Source organism: Thunnus thynnus, chromosome 6 (genome assembly GCF_963924715.1).
Source record: "Thunnus thynnus chromosome 6, fThuThy2.1, whole genome shotgun sequence".
In the NCBI taxonomy this organism is placed as follows: Eukaryota; Metazoa; Chordata; class Actinopteri; order Scombriformes; family Scombridae; genus Thunnus; species Thunnus thynnus.
In genome coordinates, this window is record NC_089522.1 from 5,407,940 (window position 1) to 5,432,126 (window position 24,187).

The 24,187-nt window shown below is 38.2% G+C and overlaps 1 protein-coding gene across 1 annotated transcript in view; it reads left to right on the forward strand.

Annotated features, from left to right (window-relative positions):
- The window catches only part of LOC137184063 (kelch domain-containing protein 8B-like), a 225,932-nt gene that overhangs the window by 138,680 nt on the left and 63,065 nt on the right, over positions 1–24,187 (forward strand). The window contains exons 3-4 of the mRNA XM_067591386.1: positions 9,826–9,990; positions 20,230–20,454. Coding sequence (XP_067447487.1) covers positions 9,826–9,990; positions 20,230–20,454 — 390 coding nt within the window. The remainder of the gene's footprint in view (positions 1–9,825; positions 9,991–20,229; positions 20,455–24,187) is intronic.

The following is a 24,187-nucleotide window of genomic DNA, read 5'->3' on the forward strand; positions in this document are numbered from 1 at the left end:
GTTTACTTTATTAACATTTGACCAAAATTGTGATCTTTCTCTAAACTGAAGCAAAGTGCATTTTTTTTTGCTTAAACCGATTGTGACTCAAGTTCTCAAGTCCTGCACTTGTAGCCTTTTCAGTGAAGTACATCTAATCTTTCCCAGTTTGTAAAATATGACAGTCAAGCAAGGCAGAACTGCCCTAATTTCTCAAAGCTCCAGGTTTTAGGTCGTTGAGTCCCGATAATGGGAAAACACCAAAAATTGGGCTTGTGAGTTTTTGAAATATTTAATGACAGTTTCCATCTTTCGCTGCCTTAACCAAGTGTTTAGTAGCCTGTAAAGTTTTGGAAAAACTGCCAATGAATGTAATCCAGGCAGCCATCACTTTTTCTCCAAAACACACTGTATGCGCGAAGCAGATTAGGAGTATATTAATATATTATGTAGGAGACAGGATTGAAATATCCCTCTTCCTCCTCTCCTTTTTCTTTAAAAAAAAAAAGTTCTCTCTTTTACTTTGCTGTCATTGTCTTTCTGGCTCTTCGGGACTCAGGAAGCCTCTAAAAATAGGAGCACAGGTCTGATGATTTATGGCTGGTCATATTATATAAACGCTCACAAGAACACAAGAGGCCAACAGGTTGTCAGTAAACAAACATTTAACTTTTGAGACAAGCTGAATGAGTTATTCATCTTTAGAATGGAGTAAGCTGGGTAATGCACTACAACAGGTTTACTGAACAGTGTGAATGCACAACCTAATTGAATGTTAATTAAACTGAAATGCTGCGGGTAACAAATTAACTCCTTTCATGCTGCTTTTTTTCAGGTTTATGTTAAGCTGGTCTGAGAGCTCTGCCTTGGGGAGACAACAAAGCCAAATGTTTGATGATTATTACTAAGAAAAAGACAGACTAAAGGGCTGAAGTTAATTATTGAATTTTACTTATGGACTGACGCCTCTCCCTTGTGCTGTTACATGTGCTTCATCAGTAACACTGTGACTCGAGATGCTGTGCCAAACAGCAGTTCAAATTTTACAACTTTCTATCTCTTCCTTTTTCACGTTGCTGTCAGTCAACAGTAATTTATCATACTTTTAAAGCAAGTTTTGGTAGCATTATGGCAATTATCTGTATAAAAGACATTTTATTTTACTGTCTTTTTAAACTAGAGATTAAACTTTGAAACATCTCAGATCTTTTTAAGGAAGGAAAATTGCTGTTCAGTCACTACATGTAATTTTATACTTTTTTTGTGGTTAGATTTCCTAGTTTTTTTGATTTATGCAATGATTGTCTGAAACTCTCCTGTTCATGCCTGTCATTGAAGAGTAAAAAAGATGTTTTCAGGAGATTGTTTCTGTAGTTCAACATTTAATTGTCATAAAAGTACAACAATTATACTGGAAACACAATCCCCAAGAGTACCCCAACCTTACAAGATTCTAGAGTTTTTTTACAACTTTTTTTTTCTGACAGTGTAACTATTGAATCGAGAATAGGAATCAAATTCCCAAAGATCCTTTAATGTGAAGCATCCATATATAAACAAATATTAAATGATTCATGAACACAATAAAACAAAGCTGAAATCATATTTAATTATGTATGATCACACACACAAACAAATCTCCTAGGTTTAAAAATGTATGAAGAATTGTTGAGTCTTCTTGACCAGGGAAATAGTAGTTTGACAGAACATCTTTTTTAATTCAAGGTCCACTGACTAGATTTCTTTCAGTGGATGGAGTTTTCTCAGTTGTCATGGAGAGTGAAGAAGCTGTGAAAGAAGAGGGACAAAAACATAGAGCATACAAGCATAACTTATGTGTAATAAATCACATACATCTACTTTGCCTTTCATGTCTGCTGTTACATGCACATTTGCAGTCTTGTGCATCATTGTTGTTGATCATTTGTATGTTCAGTACAGGCCGTTACTCACACATTTTGTTCAGACAGCTTATTTCTTCATCACTTTGCTCCAGGTAGTGGTGGCTTTTAGTGGTGATGGTGACGATTTTGTTCACCAAGCACCAACCTGCCAAACAGCCACCCTATAATAACAGTCTGTAGGTTATGCTGTGGTTGCCATGGAGTCTCCCAGGGTAACGGGGAGAGAATAGAGCACACTTGCCTTAATTAGAGGAGACTGTGCATGATTAGACCGAGGCTGGGCGAGCGCGCGCGCGCACACACACACACACACACAGAGTGAGATGCTGCAGGTCACAGGTAACAGTGTGGGTGGACATTGAATGTCCAGCATCTACAGTCAAATGATGGATTTATCCAGTATTTCTACAAATCTTTATCAGTGCAGTAAATAACATATTATGATAACAAAAAAATAGATATGCTATTTAAATTGCAGCATTATTAATGTTGTTTAGTTTCCCTGAAAGAGACCTGGATACTTTATTATACATAATATTGTATCTTTACATCTAAACTAACCACTGTGCTTTACAGCCTTACAGTATATTTATATATTTATATATATATTTATATTTTTTGGCAGCTGTACAGTCAGGGGACACTGTTCAGAGAGATTTTAAGTGAGGAAATTGAGATTGTGAAACTAATTTCTACATCCACAGTGGAATTTAAACAAATATCCCTTTCATAGAAGATCACATCAGTTGAGGTGGTTTGGGTATCTGTATATCTTGCAGAGTTTCTGTATTTGCATGTTTTGTTTTGTTTAGTAGTTATATGTGACATGCAGTATGTGTTGTCAAAGGCTGAAGATTTTCTCTTACATATACTTGTCTTTTTTGTGTTTTTCTAAAGTTGCAGCACATTGAGCTCTGTCACCCACTGTTAATTAATTAGTTAGTCCATTTTATTTTGAAGATGTAAAATGTAAAAACAAAACAAGAATGACAATGAAATGAAATAGCCAATACAACTCAATAAACAAATTTTCATAAACAACACAAATTAAATATTACATGTTCAAAAAGGAGTTGGCAGAAGTATACACTTATTAATTCCCACCCCTTTCATAACTACTCATCCATAAACTCATATATACAATTTATAAAACAACTATCCACATACTTCCTCATCCATATACCTCTTACATTTTTTTTTGTTTTCTGTTTATCCTCTTGGACTGATTTATGTTTGTACTTTGTTTTAGTTCCACATCCAGACCATTCCACAAATTCACCCCACAGATTGAAATACACATACCCTTCATAGTGGTGCCAACACAGAGTTTCTTTAAATTAAACTTTCCTCTCAACTTATAACCACCCTCTCTGTTGAAGAATTTTTTTTGTGTATAACCTGGTAGTGGATTATTTATTGCTTTATACATTATTTGTGCTGTGTTAAATTCTACCAGATCCATAAACTTCAAGATGTATGACTTCAAAAACAGCATGTTGGTGTCCTCACTATATCCTACATTGTTTACTATCCTTATGGCTCTTATTTGCAGTATGCATAATGTTAATAGGGTGCTAGGTGTTACCCCACACCTCCACACAGTAACTCAGATGCAGGCCTACATTGAAATTCCTACATACTAATATAACCTTTTGAATTGTTTTTGCAAACATTTTTTTCCATACAATCTTTAAATATTTCAGTATAAGATCCAGGTGTTCATATATATACACAGCTTACAATTACATTTTTCTTTTTTTCCATACAGATTTCTATTGTAATACTTTCTAGCAGGCCATCAACAGCTTTTGTCATGCTTTCCACCACCTTAGAATTGAAGCTTTTATCTATGTACAAAGCCACGCTCCCTCCATTCTTGTGTTTTCTGTTCATATAAGTTAGTTCATGTCCATTCAACTCCTTCAAGTCCTTCACAGGGCTGATTCAGGTCTCTGATATAGCTATTATGTTGAATGGTTTTATGATCTGACTTAACCATCACATTAAACTGATCATCTGTGTAATAACAGCAGCTGTTGTTGATATTGTCAAAGAAATTATTTTCCGGATCAATATCATTTTTCATATCTTGTGATTTATGTTCTGTATATATGAAAGTTTTCAAACCCATTTCTGTAATCCTTGATATTTGCTGTTCATCCTTATCTCCAGACAGAGATGAACGACTTCTGTCAGGACTTAGTTATGTATGCTCATGGTTATGTAGTGTGTTTATTTAGTCACTCTGAGTTTATTCATTACCTTGTTGTGTTGTTCTTTTGGCCTCGCTCCTATTTGTCCAATTCCTCCATGGGCCCTATTTTAACGATCTAAAACGCACGGTCTGAAGCGCTTGGCGCAATTGCATTTAGGGTGTGTCCAAATCCACTTTTGCTATTTTAATGGCAGAAAAATGGTCGATGCGCCAGGCGCATGGTTCCAAGTGGGTTGTCCATAGTCTCCTAATTAATCATGGGTGTGTTTTCGGTGTAACATGCAATAAACCAATCACAGTGTCATCTCCCATTCCCTTTAAGAGCCAGGTGTGCTTGCACCTTGGCAGATTGCTATTATGATGGCACATTTGCCAAGTAGTAAGAAGGAACGCTTCTCTGCAGAGGCAACGGATCTGCTCGTGTGCAAAGGGAAAGCGCACGATCCATAACGAGCACACTGGCCCCTGCTGCCCCTGGACCCTCCCGTGATCAGCCACAGACCACCAGTTTAAGATCCTGTTCATTAATTTGTTGCAAATTTATCTTCGTTTGGTTTTTGAAAAGGTTTATTTTTTTAATTACACTTTTGGTTTCTTTAAAATCGTTTTGTTCAGTCATGGAGTAACAGGTCAAATCAGTGGGGTTTTAATTGCTGAAAGTATGGAAAGCTGTATCACTGTAATCTCAAAAATGTTAAAGAATATTTGTTAAATATTGTTCAAAAATTAAATAATTAATTTTAATCATGTAAAGAATCATCAACACAGTTATCAGGACTTGATCAGCTCTCCAAGATGCTGATCCTGCTGCTGGCAGCAGCTAGAAGCTGTGCAGATTTATTTCCTTCTATAGTTTAATCGTTGTTTTCACCTCATTTATTTCCTCATGTGCTCCTCATGTGCTGATGTAACAGGAAAGTCGATCTGTGTCTGATCTGCCTGTTTAAATACCTACGTGTATTGTCACAATGTGGTCAAATGTCATTACTGCGATTAGTTAATTCTGATAAATATTATGACTAAGCGTTATGACATGTATTTTTTAAAATATGTTAATATACACAATAATAATTTCATATTGTAATCCTTTTATTTGTTACCTTTTACATGTTTGTGCGCTGCTGCGTGTCCTGTGTGTGTGACAAGCAGAGTGTATGTTTTGCACCCGCCTGTGTAGGTGCACATTACTGTCTTGATAATGCGCCCTTAAAATAACAGCGAAACATTGCGCCATTGACTTGAGACTAGGTTTTTGTTGGTCAATAGCACAATCGCTCTCTGCTGCCTCAAAATAACGCCAACAATGCACCTGACCACACCTCATTTTAAGACCAACACACCCATGGGCGCACTGAAGGGCGCAAGTTTCTTTGCTATTTTAACAACGTGGGCGCTGGATGGGAAAATGACAACTGCGTCGGTCTTAAAATAGCAAAGACACTTGCACTGTGCTTGGTGCCGCTTTGCCCCGGGCTTAAGATAGGGCCCCATGTCTCTGACGACCAGTACTTTATAGCCTCTTTTGGAGTTCTGTTCAGTTTTTATGAACACTTTGCAGTTTGCTGTCCATGTGGATTGGATCTTCCTCTGCTTTTGCAGGAAGCAAGCCTTTCTGGCGATGTCCGCATTCCTTTTTGTCAAGTGTTCATTTAAGCAGACCTCTGATCCCTTCAGCTTTTTTACTTGCTTAGCAGTGCAGTTTTATACTTTCTGTTCGCAAACCTTATTATTATGGCTGGCTTGTTTCTCCAAGGGAGAGGGTTACTTGCCTCGACTTTGTTACTGTCCACTTCAGTTCCCTTAGACTGCAGGAAAGCAGTCACCTGTTGCCCCACAGAGTTTGAGTCTGGCTTGCTGAATTCTCTGCCTTTCAACATCGTCCGGGGGTGACTGTTTAGTCTCCAACCCAGTGAGTATGATGTTGTTATCCGTGTGTACTGCTCCAAATCAGCCACCTGGTTCTCCAAAAGACAATCCTTTTTTTTCCCACCAAATCCAAAATCATGTTCTGTCAGCTGCAACCTCCTCCATCAGAAAGTCAACTCTGATCATTAGATGGAAACTACAATGCAAATGTTTTACTTACTTGAGCAGATTTCTAGTCATTTTAATTGCACTCGATGGTGGTTTCTTTTGATCATGATGTTAAGGTCTTGTGTTAGCAGACCCAGTGCTGGACACAGACAAGGAAGCTGATGAAGTTTAGAAGGTTTATATCAGGTGAATTGAGTGGGGATGGAGTGGCGGTGGTAATGTGGCTGGAGCAGGCAGGGGGTTGGTGAGAAATAGCAAGTGGCAGCGTGGCTAGCAGAGGTAGTGTGGGTATGGCTGGGGAGCTGGCAAGCGAGTAGGCAGGTCAGTTGGCCAGCAGGAAGGCAGGCTGGAGATGATCCTTAGGTACACAAAATAAACATATTAATCACAGGCTTAAACAGAGGATTAGGGATAGTTCTTAAAATACACAGAGTAAGCTCCGGAGACGTAAACTACCACAATAGTAGAGACAATTATCTGGCAAAGAGTGGGTGAAAAGCTTGGGTTGATATACTGTAGAGGAGATGAGCTGAGAAAATGAACTATGTGAATGAAAATGATGCACAGTGCTACTGAGTTATATAATGTATTCTGTCTCTTCCCTGAATATAGCTGGTCAAATGTATGATAAAAGTCTTGGAATATGGCACATCTCTCGATTTAATGTCTGATAAAAGCTGAGCTTTCCCCAGAGAAGGCACATAAAAGGAAACTTTAGATATCCAAGTTCTCCTCTGGGCATGTAAATGATTTATTTTTTTTTAGATTTTTTTTTTTTTTTTTCCACATTTAATCTCAGTGAAAACAGGCTCTTATTTCATTGTACATGGAAACGATTGTCATACTGCTGTGACAAAGGAGCTTTTGGAAGTGTAAAAGCTCAAGTAAAAGCAATTTAGTCTGACAGACGTTTTGACGGTTATTTTCTTTGTGCCACTTTGAATTGATTTACACACAGAGGCACATCCTGCATGTGACATATGCATTAAACAGGTACACACATACACAAAGCTCTTTTCTATTTTCCCTTTGACACACACAGAGTGAGGGAGAGAGTTTCACCTTATTTCTCCGGTATCAGTGCATCAGTTTATTGTTGTTGATGTTGTAGCAGGTGTTACCATCCACTGTCAGAGGCAAAACACATGCTGTGACATCACGGATTGGGGTGTGGCCAGAACTGCAACATGCTTTCAAATTTCACACCAGCAGTGAAATAATTTCTCATTGTTCAGATTTGTTCATCAGACAAGCTGTGAAGTGCAAAATAATGAAAATGACTTGAAAGGTAGTTAATAGAAGATAAAAAAATAACTCAGGTCCATTCAAAATACTTCTTTGCCGACATTGCTGCCCATCACTGTGATGCAGACACACACACACACACATACACACGAGAGGCTCCCATTCCCTGTTATTCACCTCATCATTTCCTTATAACCCTTAATTTGACCATATGTTGTGTAACGCAACTTTAACAGAGTAGTAATTACATTATATACTTGTTAAGACCCACTGACATTTAGAATGACACCTATAAAATTATAATGATGCCTTTCTCACTATAGCTGTCTTCTTCATTGCTTGGAATGAAGCGCAACACCAATAAGCTACAAAATCCTTCTAATATATAACTATGTTCAGTATATAAAAGGGTTTTAGAGTCATGCTAGCAGGTTGGCTGTAGGGACGGCAGTGTCAGCTGGTTGGCAGGTCCACTACTTTGATCCAGACTGTAATATCACATAAACTGGTAAAAGGATTACAATGAACTTAGGTACAAGTAATCATGGTGCCCAGAGGATGAATCCTAATGAATTTGATGATACTCTGACTTTTCCTCTAGCAACACCAGAAGGTTGTCATTTGTGATGCGTTTCACTTGGTGCAGACATTCATGGTCTGCACCAAGTGGGGGGGGGGGTGAAGAGGAAAGAGTTTGACATTTGTGGCTCTTTGTTTATTTGTCAGACAGCATTTTATTCTAAATGGGATAATTGCAAATAGGCAAGGAAACCAAAATGATTATGAGAAAATTTGGTAAACCAAGGCCAGCTCTCAAAAAATGATGAGTTGTTCAGTTATGTCCATTGTTTAATTACTATTATTTGTTGTTTTTTCTTCTTCATCTTCTTTTTGTTTGTATTGTGTGCAGGCTATGTCAGTTCTATAAGTTGTATATATATCAGTTATATACTCTTTTATTTATATCTTTAAATAAATCAATAAAAATAGTTAGATTGTCTTTACAGTGAGCATTACAGCTAGCGTGGCTATAGACTCCAACGCATGTGTCTACACAGAAAACGTTTCAGTCATATTTTTCATTCGACCGTCTCACATGTGTCTGACAGATCAGATATGCTTCTATAAAAGCAACCCAAAGTGTATTTTCACACTTCTGTTCTACACGCATAACTATGGTGACTGAGTGTTGAGCTCTGAGCTCTTCCAAAATACTGGCGCTCTGCTAAATTTAATTTAATTTAATTTAATTTAATTCAAATTTAAGACTTTATATTGTTTAAATAAAAAAATTTAAAGTCATTACAATGACTATGATGCCACACTGGTGAAAATACAAACCAGGCTTAATAGAATGGGATTTACAATTTAAAAGTTACTATTTATAGAAAGCTCATTACAGAACCATCCACATTGCTCATTACAGCAGTTACAAATTTGTGGTAAGTGTGGCCCTTTGCAGTTACAGTGTGAGAGGTCTGCTCAGCTCACTGAGCTCTCAGGTGATCTGGAGAATAAAAGGTTTTAGGAGCTGAGGAGATATACTTTATATAATTTCCTCCATTCCTGCCTCGACCCACCTCTCCATATGTGTGCATTGCGACAAGCTTTCTGCATTGAAAGTCTCCTTGCTGTGCCACTTATTTTATGTACAACAGTAAAATAGGATTTACTCAGTCATAACTGCTGAACTGCGTAGTGATCACACTTGTGTTGAGCTGTATTCCGAGTGACAGATTTATTATTGCTTTATTCTTCACAATTTAAGCCACAGCTCTGTGGATGTGTCATCTGTCTGGGTGACTGAGATGCTCACCCTCTCCCTCTCTTCCTCCTCTCCCTCCGTGTCTCTCAGTTTCCCTCTCTCTCTTTCAGATTTAAGTTGTCACAACTTTCACAGTGCTAATGGGCTGTTAATCTGCAACACTGCTACTTACTCTCCACTCCTCTCCTCTTATTTTCTTCTCTCCCTCTTTCCTTCACTTTCAGTTCCCCCCTCCATCTTTTTTTTCTCCCCCTGCGGTATTTGAGCAGCATCATGTTTGCTTGCTCAACACTTTTCCTCACACTATTCATTCCTGCTCTGTATATTCTAATGACACCGCAGTAGTTGGGGATGTTTGCATGTGTCCTTGTAAAAAAAAAAAAGAGAGAGAGTGATTTTGGGGTTATCTGGAAGTTTCTCAGACTGAGGCATAAATATTGTAGATTGTTTATATGACTGTAGACAGATGAGACAGATAGTGGACATGACAGCTGGACCAGAAATGGCAGGGGGAAAGTGCACTGTGATGCATCACTTTCTCTCTTTTTTACCTCAGTTCACCTCTTATTAACCTGACAACAAGCTTGAGAGCAACTGTCTATTGACCACATTATTATTTCAAGACAGTATAATGATAATAAACTGTTTAAAAGAGTGTTTCCATCTTGTGTGTCTCTCTGCAGATGGGAAGGTGTATGCACTGGGGGGTATGGGAGCAGACACCACGCCACAGGCCCTGGTCAGGGTTTATGAGGCAGAGAAAGACCAATGGCAGCCAATGGCGTCCATACCCACGCCGCGGTACGGAGCCACACCCTTCGTAAAAGGAAACAAAATCTACATGATGGGTAGGAAATGGGATTTCATCATACACCTTCAACACTCTGATTTCTGTCTTTTTATCTTTTCATATTTCTGTTTCGTTCTCTGACACTTTCTGTTGCCTATACTTTTTAAAACCGCAGCATCCCTTCAGTCTTTTTTTATGGCATGGTCCAGACTGAAATCTGTGAGATAGATTGTCATGAATCTTTGTACAGACATTTATGGTTCTCTCACGATGAATCCTACTGCCTGGTGACCCTGATCAGATTTTAGGTGAAATGTCTCAGAGATGTTGACTTTGATGGTCCCTTAACTTTTCATCTAACGCCATCCTGGTTTTTTTTTTAGTCTTGTCCAATACTTTGGTTTATGACCAAATACCTGCAAAACCAATGACATTCTCATCAGCGTCAGCTATACTTTGTTTAGTGCTAATTAGCAACTGTTAGCATACTAACACACTAAGTTAAGATGGTGACCATGATAAACATTTTACCTGCTAAACATCAGCATGTTAGCATTATCACTGTGAGAACGTTAGCATGCTGATGGTCACGTTTAGCTGTGCCCGCACAGCCTCGCAGAGCTGTTGGTTGCTAGCACAGCTGTAGACTCTTGTTCAAGGAAAAAACAGACAAACATATGACATCATTCTGTTTTTCATTTAATTCTTTTTGTTGCTTGCATTGCATCTGGTGATTTTGAAGCATTCCAGTGTGGGGAAGTTGGCATCTTCTCTCAACGTTGAGCACCATAGCTTTCAGTGTAAAGTCAGATTTTAGCTCATTGCTCAGGTTTGGCTAAGATGTATCAGCTTGGTTTTTTTTAGCTTGCTTTGACAGTAGCTTTTTTGGACTGTTGTCCACCAGAAAAACTATGACAACTGGTAACCAAGAGCTGTGTCTTAGCAGTGGCATAACCCTATTAATAGGGTTTTTATGGTCATTTTGATGCTTATTTTTTCTGCTATGATGTTGTTCGAAAATATAGTGTAAAATGTAGCTAATGTAAATGTCACCTTGTCTTTTTATGTAGTGAACTGTTGTTGAAAATATATAATTATCAAATGGAAGGGTGCAATGGCAGCCATTCTTGGAACCACTGTCCTCTCCGACCACCTGTATTTGTTTCTTCTTCTCAGTCTCTGTGACATCACCTGAGTGTTCGATTTAGGGATTCTGTTGGCACTTTCATCCAGACACTCAGCAGTGAATGAGGACAGATGTATTCAGTCATTTTCTCAAGGACACAGTTGGGTGGTGATGTACAACATGTTTGAATTACCTCAGTCCTGGGGCTTCAGTGTTATGAGATCATTTTGAACTCCTACTTTGCTGCACAGAGAGTGGATGAAGTGATAGTTACTGTAAGGTTGCCCCTTCCCCATAAAAGCCTTGGATGTAGTTGATAGAGTCTGACTTACACCCTTACGGTCACCCTCTGTTTCACTTTGTTGCTCTTTTTCTACACAGGCTGAACCATGTGTGCGGGGATATGCGAGTGTTTTCACCATCAGCCTTTTAGCTCTTTAACTTTATTTGCCTGACACTTTAAGAGCTGCAAAATGATGAACTAATGGAAAGACAAAAATGTGTCTCTCATGTCCGAGGAGACGAGTTAAAAGCTGCTCCATAGGAAAGAAGAAGGAAATGTGTGTTCAGTGCAGCTCCTTTGTTTTATGTTTTGTTTTTGTTTGTTTTTTTTTTAATTTCAGAGCATGATTGTCACCCAGTCAGTTTCCATCTATAATCAGAGGTAAAATTTCTTCTCTTTGTGTCTCTTTGGGTGGCTGTTATTGGTTTTCCACACATGCTGAGAGAAAAATTGGAATCACACAAGGATTGTTAAAATCATTTTATCTCACCGAGGCAGCATTTTGCAAAGAGATGAATCCATTTCACTGCATGCTACAAGCAACACCACAATTAGCTATAACATCCTGAGAACAGGAGCTTTGGTCATTTCCATATCAATGTTTTTTTTTGTCACATGCTTGACCACAGGGACAGATTGACTCTTTGCTTATGTGCAAAGGCTGAGAGATCTCAATGCAGTGTCCTCAGTGTGGCTTGTGAACAGGCACGCAACACAAGCAGACGGAACAACATATTGTTCAAACATATTCATCAACTTGACAACACAAATTCTACGTTTATATAGAGATACTGAAAACTTGAGAAAATCGACAGAGGTGGAATTTAACTCACACTCTACCAGTGTAATTTTGAAGTACTTGTAATTGAATGGAAAAATGGAAAACTTGAGAATATGGAATGTCAGTCTGGCTCTATTGAATGAAAATCTGAGGATATTAAATAAAACACATTTGCTAAAGCTCAGTGCTTATAAATAAGTGAGTCATTGAGTGTTTTTAAAGTGCAAGTTTTTAATGTATATACTATGTATTTGCAACAGTGACTTTCATTCCATATATTAAAATTTCATTCCATATATTCAGACTTTTATTCCATATATTAAAACTTTTGTTCCATATATTCAGACTTTCATTCCATATATGCAGACTTTTTTCAGGATATTGAAACTTTTAGTCCATATATTCAGACTTTTAGTCCATATATGTAGAGTTTCATACCATATATTCAGAGTTTTATTCAGTATTCATAACATATTCTCAACTTTTCCATTCAGTTTTCTCACAATTTCATGGATGGCATGCCATAATATACACAATATGCATTTCTTTTATTTTACCAAATCATAATATTTATATTCACAAATGACCTGAGTTACTTCACAATCTTTTCATGCACCCCAGTCATTAGACAACAATTTTATTTACTGTAACAAATTATTGTTAAGGTTGATATTTCCTCTCTATCCATCAACTTCATAGTTATATAGACACCCATAAAGACATATGATTCTAAACTTTCCAGACTTGTTTGGAGGATTTTAGGAATGTATGAATACAGTTACGTTCTCTGTTCATAGAAGACTTTGAGCACACAATGGCTTAAGCTTCACACTTTCAATTCATAATCATGCCTGTCAAATCTCATGTCTTACCTGTGAGATTTTAGTGTTGTTTTTCTGGCTACTTCCAACTTGTCCAGTAAATCAAACCCAAAAAAGGGCCCAACCCAGGTGAAATTGCAATAGTAATGTTTCATAGTTTTTATTGTTCCTAATACCCTCCTACATCATATATTAAAAATATACCTTCACAGATTTAGTGGAGCATACTTTTTTTCAAGGTCAAAAGTAACGTTTCAGCATTTTAAAGTGATGTGGTCTGAATAAAATGGTGTTAATATTGGAGGGTCTTTGTACACCTATCCAACATACTTAATGTATTTTCCTAAGTTTTTGAGGTCAATCTTTCCAATAAAACAGTTTTTCAGAGGATATTCTAATGTCTTATACCTGTATTTGGTGTACTACTAGCCCAACACCTAATTTTTTTGCCAAATTTTCCACTCCAGGTGTGTGCTACACTGCTCCTATGGTTGTATCTGCATCTAAAAAGGGTATAATTTGTTCCTGAGACATGTGTGTATCTATGATAACACCAGTCTTCATTTTCGCTGCTTAGGTCACTCTTTATGTTAGCTAGCGGTTAGCTAATGTTTGCTAGCTAGCCACCAACCAGTGTTATGTGCTGCTGTTTGAATTTGAGCTGTTGGAAAGAATTTTAGGAGTCAAATATAAATCAAATTGTAAAAGAATTAATACTAATCAAATGCTGAAATAACTATTCAAATGTGTATTTTTGAAATCTTTTTATAAATGTGTTGGCTAATGTTAGCAAATCTCACCCTTCTCACGTTGGCCTACATACATGTGAAAATGGAATAGTTTTGTCATGTCTGATGAACAATAAAGTTTTCTGAGTCTCACATTTAATGTGCTAATGTTAACCTCTAACATTACAATATCAGAAATGGCAAAAAGCGATGCAGCCATAGAGATTACCATTCCTGACCATTGAAGAAGCGATGTGTGTAAAGTCCATCAACAAATGAAAAAAATGATTTAAAAAAACCTTAAGCCTGAGTAATCAGTGCTACAGCCTGCATGCTAAATTTGAGCATTAAAATTTTTAAAATTAAACTGGCAATGCAATGTAGTATTCCTTAGATGGCAGTGTGAGAGTGTTTGAGAGCAGAGTCACAGCTAGGGCTGTAGCTGTAGAATATTTTAGTAATCGATTATTCTACCAAAAATTCCTTAGCTTAATCGAGTAATTGGATAAAACGCAATTTTGTTTAACTAAAGAGCAACAGTAAATATACAAGAGAAAATAAGATAGGTCTCTTAAAATGAACAACTAATTGGTTTCCTTTTTTAGAAAAATCAATATTTTCATTTTTAAAATGCATTGTATGCAATGCATACAACGATATTTTGTATCAAAAATAAACCTTTAATCATTACCCATTTTTTCTCTGTCTGTACTTGTACTGTGAATAATGACAATAAAGTTGACTGAGATGAATTAAGTGCATTTAAGTGCCATACATTCTGGGTTTTAAAGAAAACATTTTCTGAGATACAAAAACAAATAAAAATAAGTTACTTTCAAATTGCTTTTTAAAAAAAGTATCAAAACTAAGGCAAACATTAGAATAGATTCATAATAATAACAACAACAACAACAGTAATAATAATAATAATAATAATAATACAAAAACACTGCCTTTAAATCGTGCAACTTAACTTTCAGAACTAAAAGTTTCAACATTTACAGCTCAGGTATAACATAAGCCTTTACTGTCTTCTTCTTGGAATGCTTTGTGGCATTTAGGATGCAAAAACACATGGTCAGAAACTTGGAACAAGAGTCTATGCACGCATAGTTCCAGAGCAGCAGCAAGCAGGGTGATGTTTGGAGATTCAGGTGTAAACTCTGTCAGTCCTTGCCATATTGCTGTGATCTGTTCTGTCACATGAGCCTGGAATGACCTCAGTGGTGCAGTCTCAAGATCTGGACTCTGTATGTTGTTCTTAAGTTTGTGTACTAGCTGTGGAAATGCAGGGAGTGTAACATATTGCTGTCCTCTCAGAAACACTGTGGCTGCTTCAAAGGGCTCAAGGTCCTGGATCAGCTCCTCAATCAGGTTCCACTGTTCAGGCTTGAGATCAAGGTAGTGTTTCCCTCTCTGAGTCACTGCTGGGTCAGAGAATGTAGCAGTCACTGGGCATCTTTGTTCTAGCAGCCTGGACAACATCTGATAAGTGCTGTTCCAGCTTGTACATACATCTTGCACCAGCATGTTTGTCTCGGCACCCATTTGCTTTTGCTTCTTCAACTTGGTGCATGCCTGTTCACTCTTCTTAAAATGTTCAACAAGGCATCTCACAGCAGCCACACACTTGGAGATAGCTTGGTGGATCTTTAGAGAGCTTTGTACAACCAAGTTGAGGGTGTGCCCTGCACATCGTACTGTTGCCCATCCATGCCTTTCTTGCAAGATCTTCACTGCTGCTACGATATTAGCAACATTGTCGTGAACAACAGCATTGATTTTCTCTGGTGGAATGTCAAATTTGGCAGTTACATCCTCAATCCACTCTGCATTATTTGCAGCTATGTGTCTCTCTTCAAGGGGCATCATTGTCAGGCAGTGGGACACCCTTTCCCAATCCTCCCCAAGATAGTGACACGTCACCCCCAGATAAGCCTCTGTTGCAACGTTTGCCCAAATATCAGTTGTGAGTGCAATGCTGTCAGTCTCCTGCAGGGCTTTCTTCAACTTGCCTTTGATTCCTTCATACTTTTTCTCTATCTTTTTCATGAAGAAGAGTTTTGAAGGAAGCTTGTACTTGGGATTGAAAGTGGAAATCATAGCCTTAAAGCCATCATCCTCCACCATGGACAGTGGGCACATGTCTGTAACAATCATGTCTAAAATGCTGTCTGAAAACTCAGCTGCTTGCCTAGTGTAACATGATGCAGCTGTCTGCACATATCTGTCCATACAAAGCTGTGATTTACTAGGTGATGTCTGTGTCGTTGCCTGGGAAACTCCAGGTAGCATAGCTCCTTTTAAGGAATAGGGCAGTGCATAAGCAAGTGAGTGGTTAAGTGAGAGAGCGAGTGTCAGAAAAGTGACAGTGAATGTGAGTGGAGCAGAGGAAAAAGTTAGCAGTAAGTTGTCAATCTGGCAGTAAATGTATAGTGCAGACCGCTGTGTGTCAGTAAATAAATTCTGCAGCTTGATAAGACCAAGAAAAGTCATGTCTGTTTCCCCAACTGCTGGAAAATGAAGGGGGTTAGCTTCAAAGTTAGCAACAGTGGGTTAGCCTAAGCTGATGACGCTAAACAGAGAAATAGAGAACGAAGAAATGTGTGGCTGCTAATCAGCCCCCCACCACAAGGCCAAACCACTCAACCTAGCGGAAACACTGCAGTCTGTGCTGATATGCATCATAGTTTTCATGGGAAAACATATTACTAAGACAAATTTGGATGTGCAGAAAATTCAGTGATAATAAATACCTCAAAAGGTCATTTTGAGGTAAGGGTACCCCCGAAGTGCAGATATACATTCAGAACAGGTCATATCTGATGGTTGTATGTGAAAGAACACCCTAGAAAACCAATGTGTGAACATAAATTATATGAAAATAGCATATTCAGAAGCAGAGATACACACTTCTTTGTGTGACACTGTGACATGAAGGCCCTGAATTTTGACCCCTGAATTTATCTTGATCCACTAAGTATATAATGGTATACTTTGATATGATATATTGATGTCCCTAAGGATCACATAAAACCTTGAATGATTACCATTGCAATTTTCCCTGGGTCAAACCACAGATTGACTGGACTAAACTGTGAAATGAAAATCTCATGGACTGTCACACTACAAAGAGAATAAAAAAGTGTCTGTTGTAATTGTAGTTCAGTGTACTACATGGCTTCAGTTGTGTACCTGACAGCGCTCACAATGACTAGCAGTAGAGGCAGTACTTTCATGTGCCTTACCTTGTTAAGCTTGACCTCTGAGGTTAGAGTGCTGTGCTGGAAAGAAATATGTGTGCATTGACTATGACGTTAGTTGAAAATCTTAGTCAGACAGACTGAAGTTTAGTGGACAAAGTTAAAATGATGCAGTGAAATGAGAAGTTTGCCCCCCAAAATAAAACATCTATAACTTCTCTGCAGACTACTACTAATTCATTTTGGTAAGGCTGGAGCTAATGATGCCTGGCAAATGCATCGGACAGTGAAGAATAGCTAGTCTACAGTGCACCTGCATGGACACAACAAAGACACATATACACAGGAGCTAAATCACATCATATCACATTACACACATAATTGTGAGTGATGTGCAAACAGAATAATGTGATATTCATGATGTTTGTTTTCTAACTGGAAATGCAGACCATTATCTGTCTCTCTCTTTCTCTCTATGTCTCTCTCTCAGTCATGTCATGTGAATGTAATGCCTCATGCTCACTTGCTGAACTTGAAGAAGTTTACCCTAGCTTGTAAATTCATGCTGCTTCTTCAGCTGCTGCTCCGCTTGGTGGTGGGGGAGTGTTTTAATCACTGGGTGTCTGAACCCCCTTTGATTTAAATTCTGTGTGTTCCCAGTCAACAACAGACTTACTGGCATATGATGTAACTCATCAGGCCTCATACTGCTTTCAAATTCCTGTTTGTGTGTGTGTGTGTGCGTGTGTCTACACACAAATTTAGAATCAAGGATTTGGTGGCAGTGTCAGGGTTGGTAATCACAACACGAGTTCATCTGAAAGGAGGCTGTCAGCAAGTCAAGGATGATCAAAAATTCTTCTGTGAAACATGCAGATATGCATATATACAAGGCAGTGAAGCACACACACACACACACACACACACATACAGTACTTGCTTTATTGCTTTATTAGATGCTTTTAATTTCTGCAGCTACAAACACAGATAAGAAATCACAACAAACAAATCTTATTCCCTGCAGTTCTTCTTACCGCTGCAGCAATGCATCACTTAACAGCAGATAAATCAGAGAAGTGTGGCCTCAGGCTTGTAGCATAGTAATCACTACCTTCATCTGCAAGGGCATATACAGTAGGAAAAGCAGATGTATTACTGTAGCAACAAGCATAAAGCCTTTTAAGAATTACACAGCATTAGCCTGCTTACTACTTCTTGAGCATTTTGGGAGGTATCCAACTGAAGACTGCTATAGCTTAAGCCAAAATAGGGAGAGCTCAAGGCAAAGAAGTACATAAGAATCCAACCAACACCGACAAATCAAACAAGTGAAAAATACATTGGGAAGTCGTAACATTTGTTGCAGTTAACTAGTGTAAAGGAGGAGAGAGACCGAGTGATATTTTGTTTTGTCCTTTTCAGAAGTTTTAAAAAAATAATATTCTTGATATTCTAGTGATAAGCTGCATTTTTATGCTGAGTAGTATGTTATGTTTTTCCGTTGTGTTACATCATTTACAATTAGAAATAGCACTACAGCCAAGCTAGCAGTTCTCTGAGGTTGTACAGGCACAGTGCTGCTTTGAGCTAAATGCCAAAATGACAACATGCTGACATTGACAATGCTAACATGCTGATGTCAAGCAGGTATAATGTTTACCATGTTCACCATCTTAGTTTAGCATGTTGGCATATTAACCTTTGCTAATTAACACCAAACACAAAGTACAGCTGAGGCTGATGGTCATAAACCTACTGGACAGATTAAACATTTGACCTTGATGGTGCAAGAGGAAATGTCAAGGAATCTCCAAAGTCATAAGGGTTTGTCATCTTAGAACGATGAATGACCATACTCAATTTTGTGCCAAGCTACCAAAGAGACCCAGAGATATTTCACGGGATTCTAAGAACTTTGAACTGTGGATTGTTTTGCAGAAAAATCAGGGGAAATCATTCACTCTGGACCAAAGTGGTGGATTGACTTTGCAGCCAAAAGACCAACATTGCCATAGAGCTATGCTGCTAGCACTTCCAAAAAGAAGATTAATACCATTCTAATGTCTGAGAGTGGTATCGGTCTTCTCATTTAACATTTTCCTCAAAATGTCAAACTATTCATTTAAAGAGCCTCCAATCAGTTTACAGCCAACTTAAAAGTTTAAAATGGAGAGCACGTCTCTGAGTTTTCAGATACATAATATTATAATTTGAATATAAATGTGTATTGGCTTTTCTTCAATATGAATATTTTTGTTATTCTCTGTCAGTCTTGTCAATTATATAAATTAGATGACTCATTCATTTGCTCTGGTTGTTGGGAGTTGCAATAACACTCAAGCTGAATTTGTACTATAATCGCACAGAAAATGATATAGGCCTACAGTATATATACTGCATATATGAATTTTGTTTTAATGTCTATTTTTAATGCCTCCCTATACTCAACATTTCTACTGTAATCAACAGGTTTTTATACTCAAAATTTCTTTCTCTATCTCACCTCTCTGATTCAAACCCTTCCCACTCAGTTCGACTCTTTGTCTCGCTGTTGCTATCGATCTCCATGCCACTCTGCCCACTCTAGTTGACCCTCTTCCACATTCTCTTCTCTTCCCTAGATAATGGTACAGAATTTCTCTGTACCATTATCTCATTTTCTTGTCTTATTTCCCTTCTTTGTATCTGTATTTTTCTCTGAATATTTCCTTCACTCTCCTCCTTCAATTTCTCCTTCCCCTCTCCCTCTTTGTCCTTTTTCATTAACATTTTTCAACACCTCAACATCCCTCTGACATTGTCCATCACTGCCTCAACCTCTCCTCCCTTTTTCCCTTTATTCTTTTTTTGCACATTCTTACTGCCCGCTACATCCTCTTCCTCACCACTTTACCAATCCTTGTTCAGTCCAAAATGAAATGTGGTCCCAGTGCTGGTCTGCACGCGTGCCAGATTTCGATAAATGCCAAGCAAACTTTGTGACAGAAGCAGGGAATAAAAAGCAATGAAAAGAAATAGGAAATGGAAAACAAGGACAAACAGTGTCATTCGAAAAATTTGTATTTGCCATTTGTCACACACTCATGACATGCACATGCTAATATGCCTGGAAATGTTAGAATGCATAATTGTCACATTTATGAGCTGGCATGGATAATAATAATCCAGAGTATATTTTTTGTGTGGCTTGAAATATCTGCATGGATTTATTAAATACCTAAACGTTCTGCTTGTATTTACAGCAGTTTTTATAGCATCATATTCCAAGTAGACCTTAACAAATAAATAGGCTCTGTGGACATGCAAAGCCTTGATATCACCATAAATATGTTTTTGGTTCTCTTGGCTTCTCCAGGTGGTCGTCAGGGAAAGATGCCGGTGACGGCACTGGAAGCTTTTGACCTGGAGATGAAAAGCTGGACACGTTACCCCTGCATCCCAAGCCGGAGGGCCTTTTCCTGCTGTGCCACAAATGAGCGAAGTCTCTTCAGCCTTGGGGGCCTCCAGCAGCCGGGGCCACATAACTTTTACTCCAGACCTCACTTTGTCAGCACCATGGAGGAATATGATCTGGATCAAGGTACATTAACACTTTTAAGCCAGGACTTCAGGGCACACTGAAGTACTGTGAGGTTTTTCTGGTGGACTGCTACACAACTTAAGCAGATGCTATTTAAAAAAAACAAATACTCTCATACATACACACAGGACTTAGCATTTGTGACTGGCCAAGTTGGCTACCTGGACCAATGTGGTTCGGGGTGACGGTCATCTCCCTCTCCCTGCCAATACATTCCATTATCTGGCTGCAGCTCACACCTTTTTCATTTGTGTTGAAACAACATCATGTTAACAATAACACAGATAACACTGTAGTTGAGTGTTTCTGTTTCAATGAATACTGTGATTTCGACTCTTGCGTGTAACTGAAACACAAAGCATAATTTTGGGCTTCAAGTCTACGTTCTTCTGGTTTTACATGTTAACTGTAGTGATTGTGTGTTTGGCCCTGAGCGCTACCAAAATACTTTTAGTTAGTATAATGAACAAAATGTGAAAAATACAAGAACCTTTTCAATGCAATGCAAATGGCACTGCATAAAGGCTAGTTATCTTATGAATGTGCAGTTTTTGTTGATACTGCTGGTTTGTGTGTTGACTCTGTTACAGTATATGGACATTTTGAGGAAGTACTTTTCACAGGTAGTGTTGTAGTGGACTGTATTAAATGCAAAGGTGTTTCTGATATTTATGACAAACTGCAGCCACAAAATCACCAAGGAATCTGATTTGACATGGTGTAAATACCCATTACACAATAACATAAAACAATCACATAATGCTTTTATCATAATTGTTATTCTATCATTATATAACGTTGCACAGTAATTTCTATTTCTATTTTCATTCTGCCAATTATAGGTTATAATCATTATCCCTTTTCCTACTTAATTCTTAAGTGTGGCTACATGGGTGGTGTATTAGTGCATCACTTTGAGTGAAAAATCCATGGCAGTTTGTTATTCCCAATTTATCCCTGGCATAATGATAAACTTCATTTTAATACAATGCAAAATGGGAAAGTGCACAAAAACACTCAAAGGAACAAAGAAAAAGACAGGCCATACATCCTTACTCCTGATGTGTACATTTTTTGACCACAAGGTCTTCTGAAAAGTAAAAAACATTCAATTTACTCATTTATACATTTTTTTTTTTTAAAAAAAATCTGCTTTATGGAGGTTATTCCTTAGTTTGTTTCATTTGGATACTGCCTTGAATGCATCTCGAAAGAATTGTTGATCTGGTTTCTTGAAATGTATTCATTGCCACCCTGGAGCAATGTGAATGAAGTGAGAACATGATCTATTCTCTACTCATAAGCCAACCCATATATAGGAAGATTATGCATTAGTTGAGTCTGATCTTATCAAAGCTGATGGTGATGCAGATAGAGAAAGTCCTTTCCTGCACCAGCTTTATAAGCGGTAAAAAAAAAGGAAAAAAAAGGAACAAATACTCCCACAGGGTCTTTTGCTGATGAGTTATGGCTCACTTGAAATGTTGCTGCATAAAACATAACTGAACAAATGCATAAATGCAATGTTGGTAATAACTTGACACCTGATTTAGATTTTTTTTTAAAAAGATCAGTGGCTTAAAGACACCCTCAGTTGCTGTGAATCTGTGAGTGATTTTAGCTGTGTGCCTCATTCATACCCTTTACTTTAAAGCTACATTTTGCTGCACTGTGAAGGATCAGCACCCAAAACAGAATGAGTCATTACCTTAAGAACAGGATGATTTGGACCATGATGAGCTTTAATTAGCCCACATTATTATTTTGTACTTCTGTGCTAACATCACAACCTCTGCTCCAAATCCCGTTTTTAAGCACCATGAAAGCGCACAAAGTGAACAGTGTGTGCTTCCATTATGCACAGTATTAGACAGTAATTATGTCTGCTACTGACAAAAACAAGATGTCTGATATTCCAGATGGGTTTTCAGCAGCTCTGGTAAAGAGCATAATCTTTTTGAGGAAGCTTTAGGAGAATTGTACACTTTTTGTTGCTATAGAAAATAAATTTGGGGAATTTTTTCAGTTGACCTTTTTATTTAACTCAGAAAGTTGGCTGTTGGCTAAAGGGTGAATTAATGCTTAGACCTCTGTTGTGAGGGCGTAATCTGATAATCTGAAAGCTCTCACCAAAACCATGCACAACCTTTCCCTTAACATCACCTCCCCACACATCCGCACACTTGGAGTGATCTTTGATGGTAACTTCTCATTCAAACAACATACAAATCTCACCCATAAAACTTTCATTTTTTCCGCTGGAAAAACATACCTATAGTCTCTGCCCATCCCTTTCCAACTTCAACTGAGTAGCATTCTTAATGGTACACCATCCAAAGTCTGCTGCTCACCTGCTCACTCACTCCCACTCCTATGACCACCTCACTCTGGTCCTAAAACACCTCCACTGGTTACCTGTTCCAAAAGTGGATTCAATTCAAACTCCCTGTCTTTATTTACAAAGACCTTCCATAACCAGATCCTCCTCTTACCTCACCGACCGTCTCCACCATCACACTCCTTCCTGCAGCCTCCTTTCCTCCAAAGCTAACATCTGGCCCCCACCATCCAGGACCATGCCTAAGGTGACAAGAGTCAAAAAAATGTTCAAAAAGTCACCATAAACATACTTTTATAAAACTCCCTCAAAGTCCTCCTCCACTAAAATATGTGCTGAGCTTCTCTGTGCAGAATGATAAATGTGCAGAGTTTGTTTTCACATTCATCTGCTGAAGGGGGAAAGTTTCTCTGTGCTCACCTTAAATCTGAGATTAATGTGTGTATCTGGAAGCATGATATAGGAGCTGTTTGATTTATATAGTACTGCATTATCCTTTTTTTGCAGTTTATTTGACCAATTCAGTCAAGTTGTCCAAATAAAGGAATTTGTGTGTAAGTTAATTGTCACACATGGTAATGGACCAGACTTGAACACTTTCCTCTGACATTTCATAACACACCCAATGTGGCAGTAACATACAGTGCTGATGATATCCTGTGCTGTGATATCGTGTGAAGACAGTGCTGGCTATTATTGGGCGATTTTGCCAGTCACCATCACCCTCCAGGCCAGAATCAGCCTCACTGTCTGTGGGTTGAAACTTCCAAGCATGTCGCACTTCTGCCCACACATCATTCAGTGGTGTTGCAGCAAGTATTGCCCCACTAACAGTTACAGCTGCTCTTGCTTGAGTTCCTGGGCAGAGATGGTCACACAAAGAGAAGCTCAGCTGCTCTACTGGAGCTACTGTTGCTGAGATGCCTTTGTCAAACTTTTGATTGCTTCATTTACAGGATTTTGAGTATTAAAGGTGGTCACAGATTGAGCGTGATGTAGATACAAAGATGGCTCACTGTGCCTAACTAGAAAAATCTGTGCAGCAGCAGTAGCCGCAAACACCACAAGTATGCTGACACTGCAGGTATGTTGATTGGATTGTCAAAGAGAAGAATTCTGTTCTCTGTTGAAATTTCTAACTCCGATGGATCTGGTACAATTCAATGCTTAAAGAGCACCAGAAAGAAGACACACCTCATATATAATGCTATATAATCAAGAAGTCACTCCACCCCTCCATTTTATGTCTTCTCTTTTTCATCCAGTTTCTGCTCATTTCACTCATCATAATATTATTCATCTCACAATAATCATTGTTAAGTGCTGTGCAATGTGTGTAATATCATTCTCATCTCTTGGCTTTTATGATCAAACTTTTCTGCACCATTAATTTCC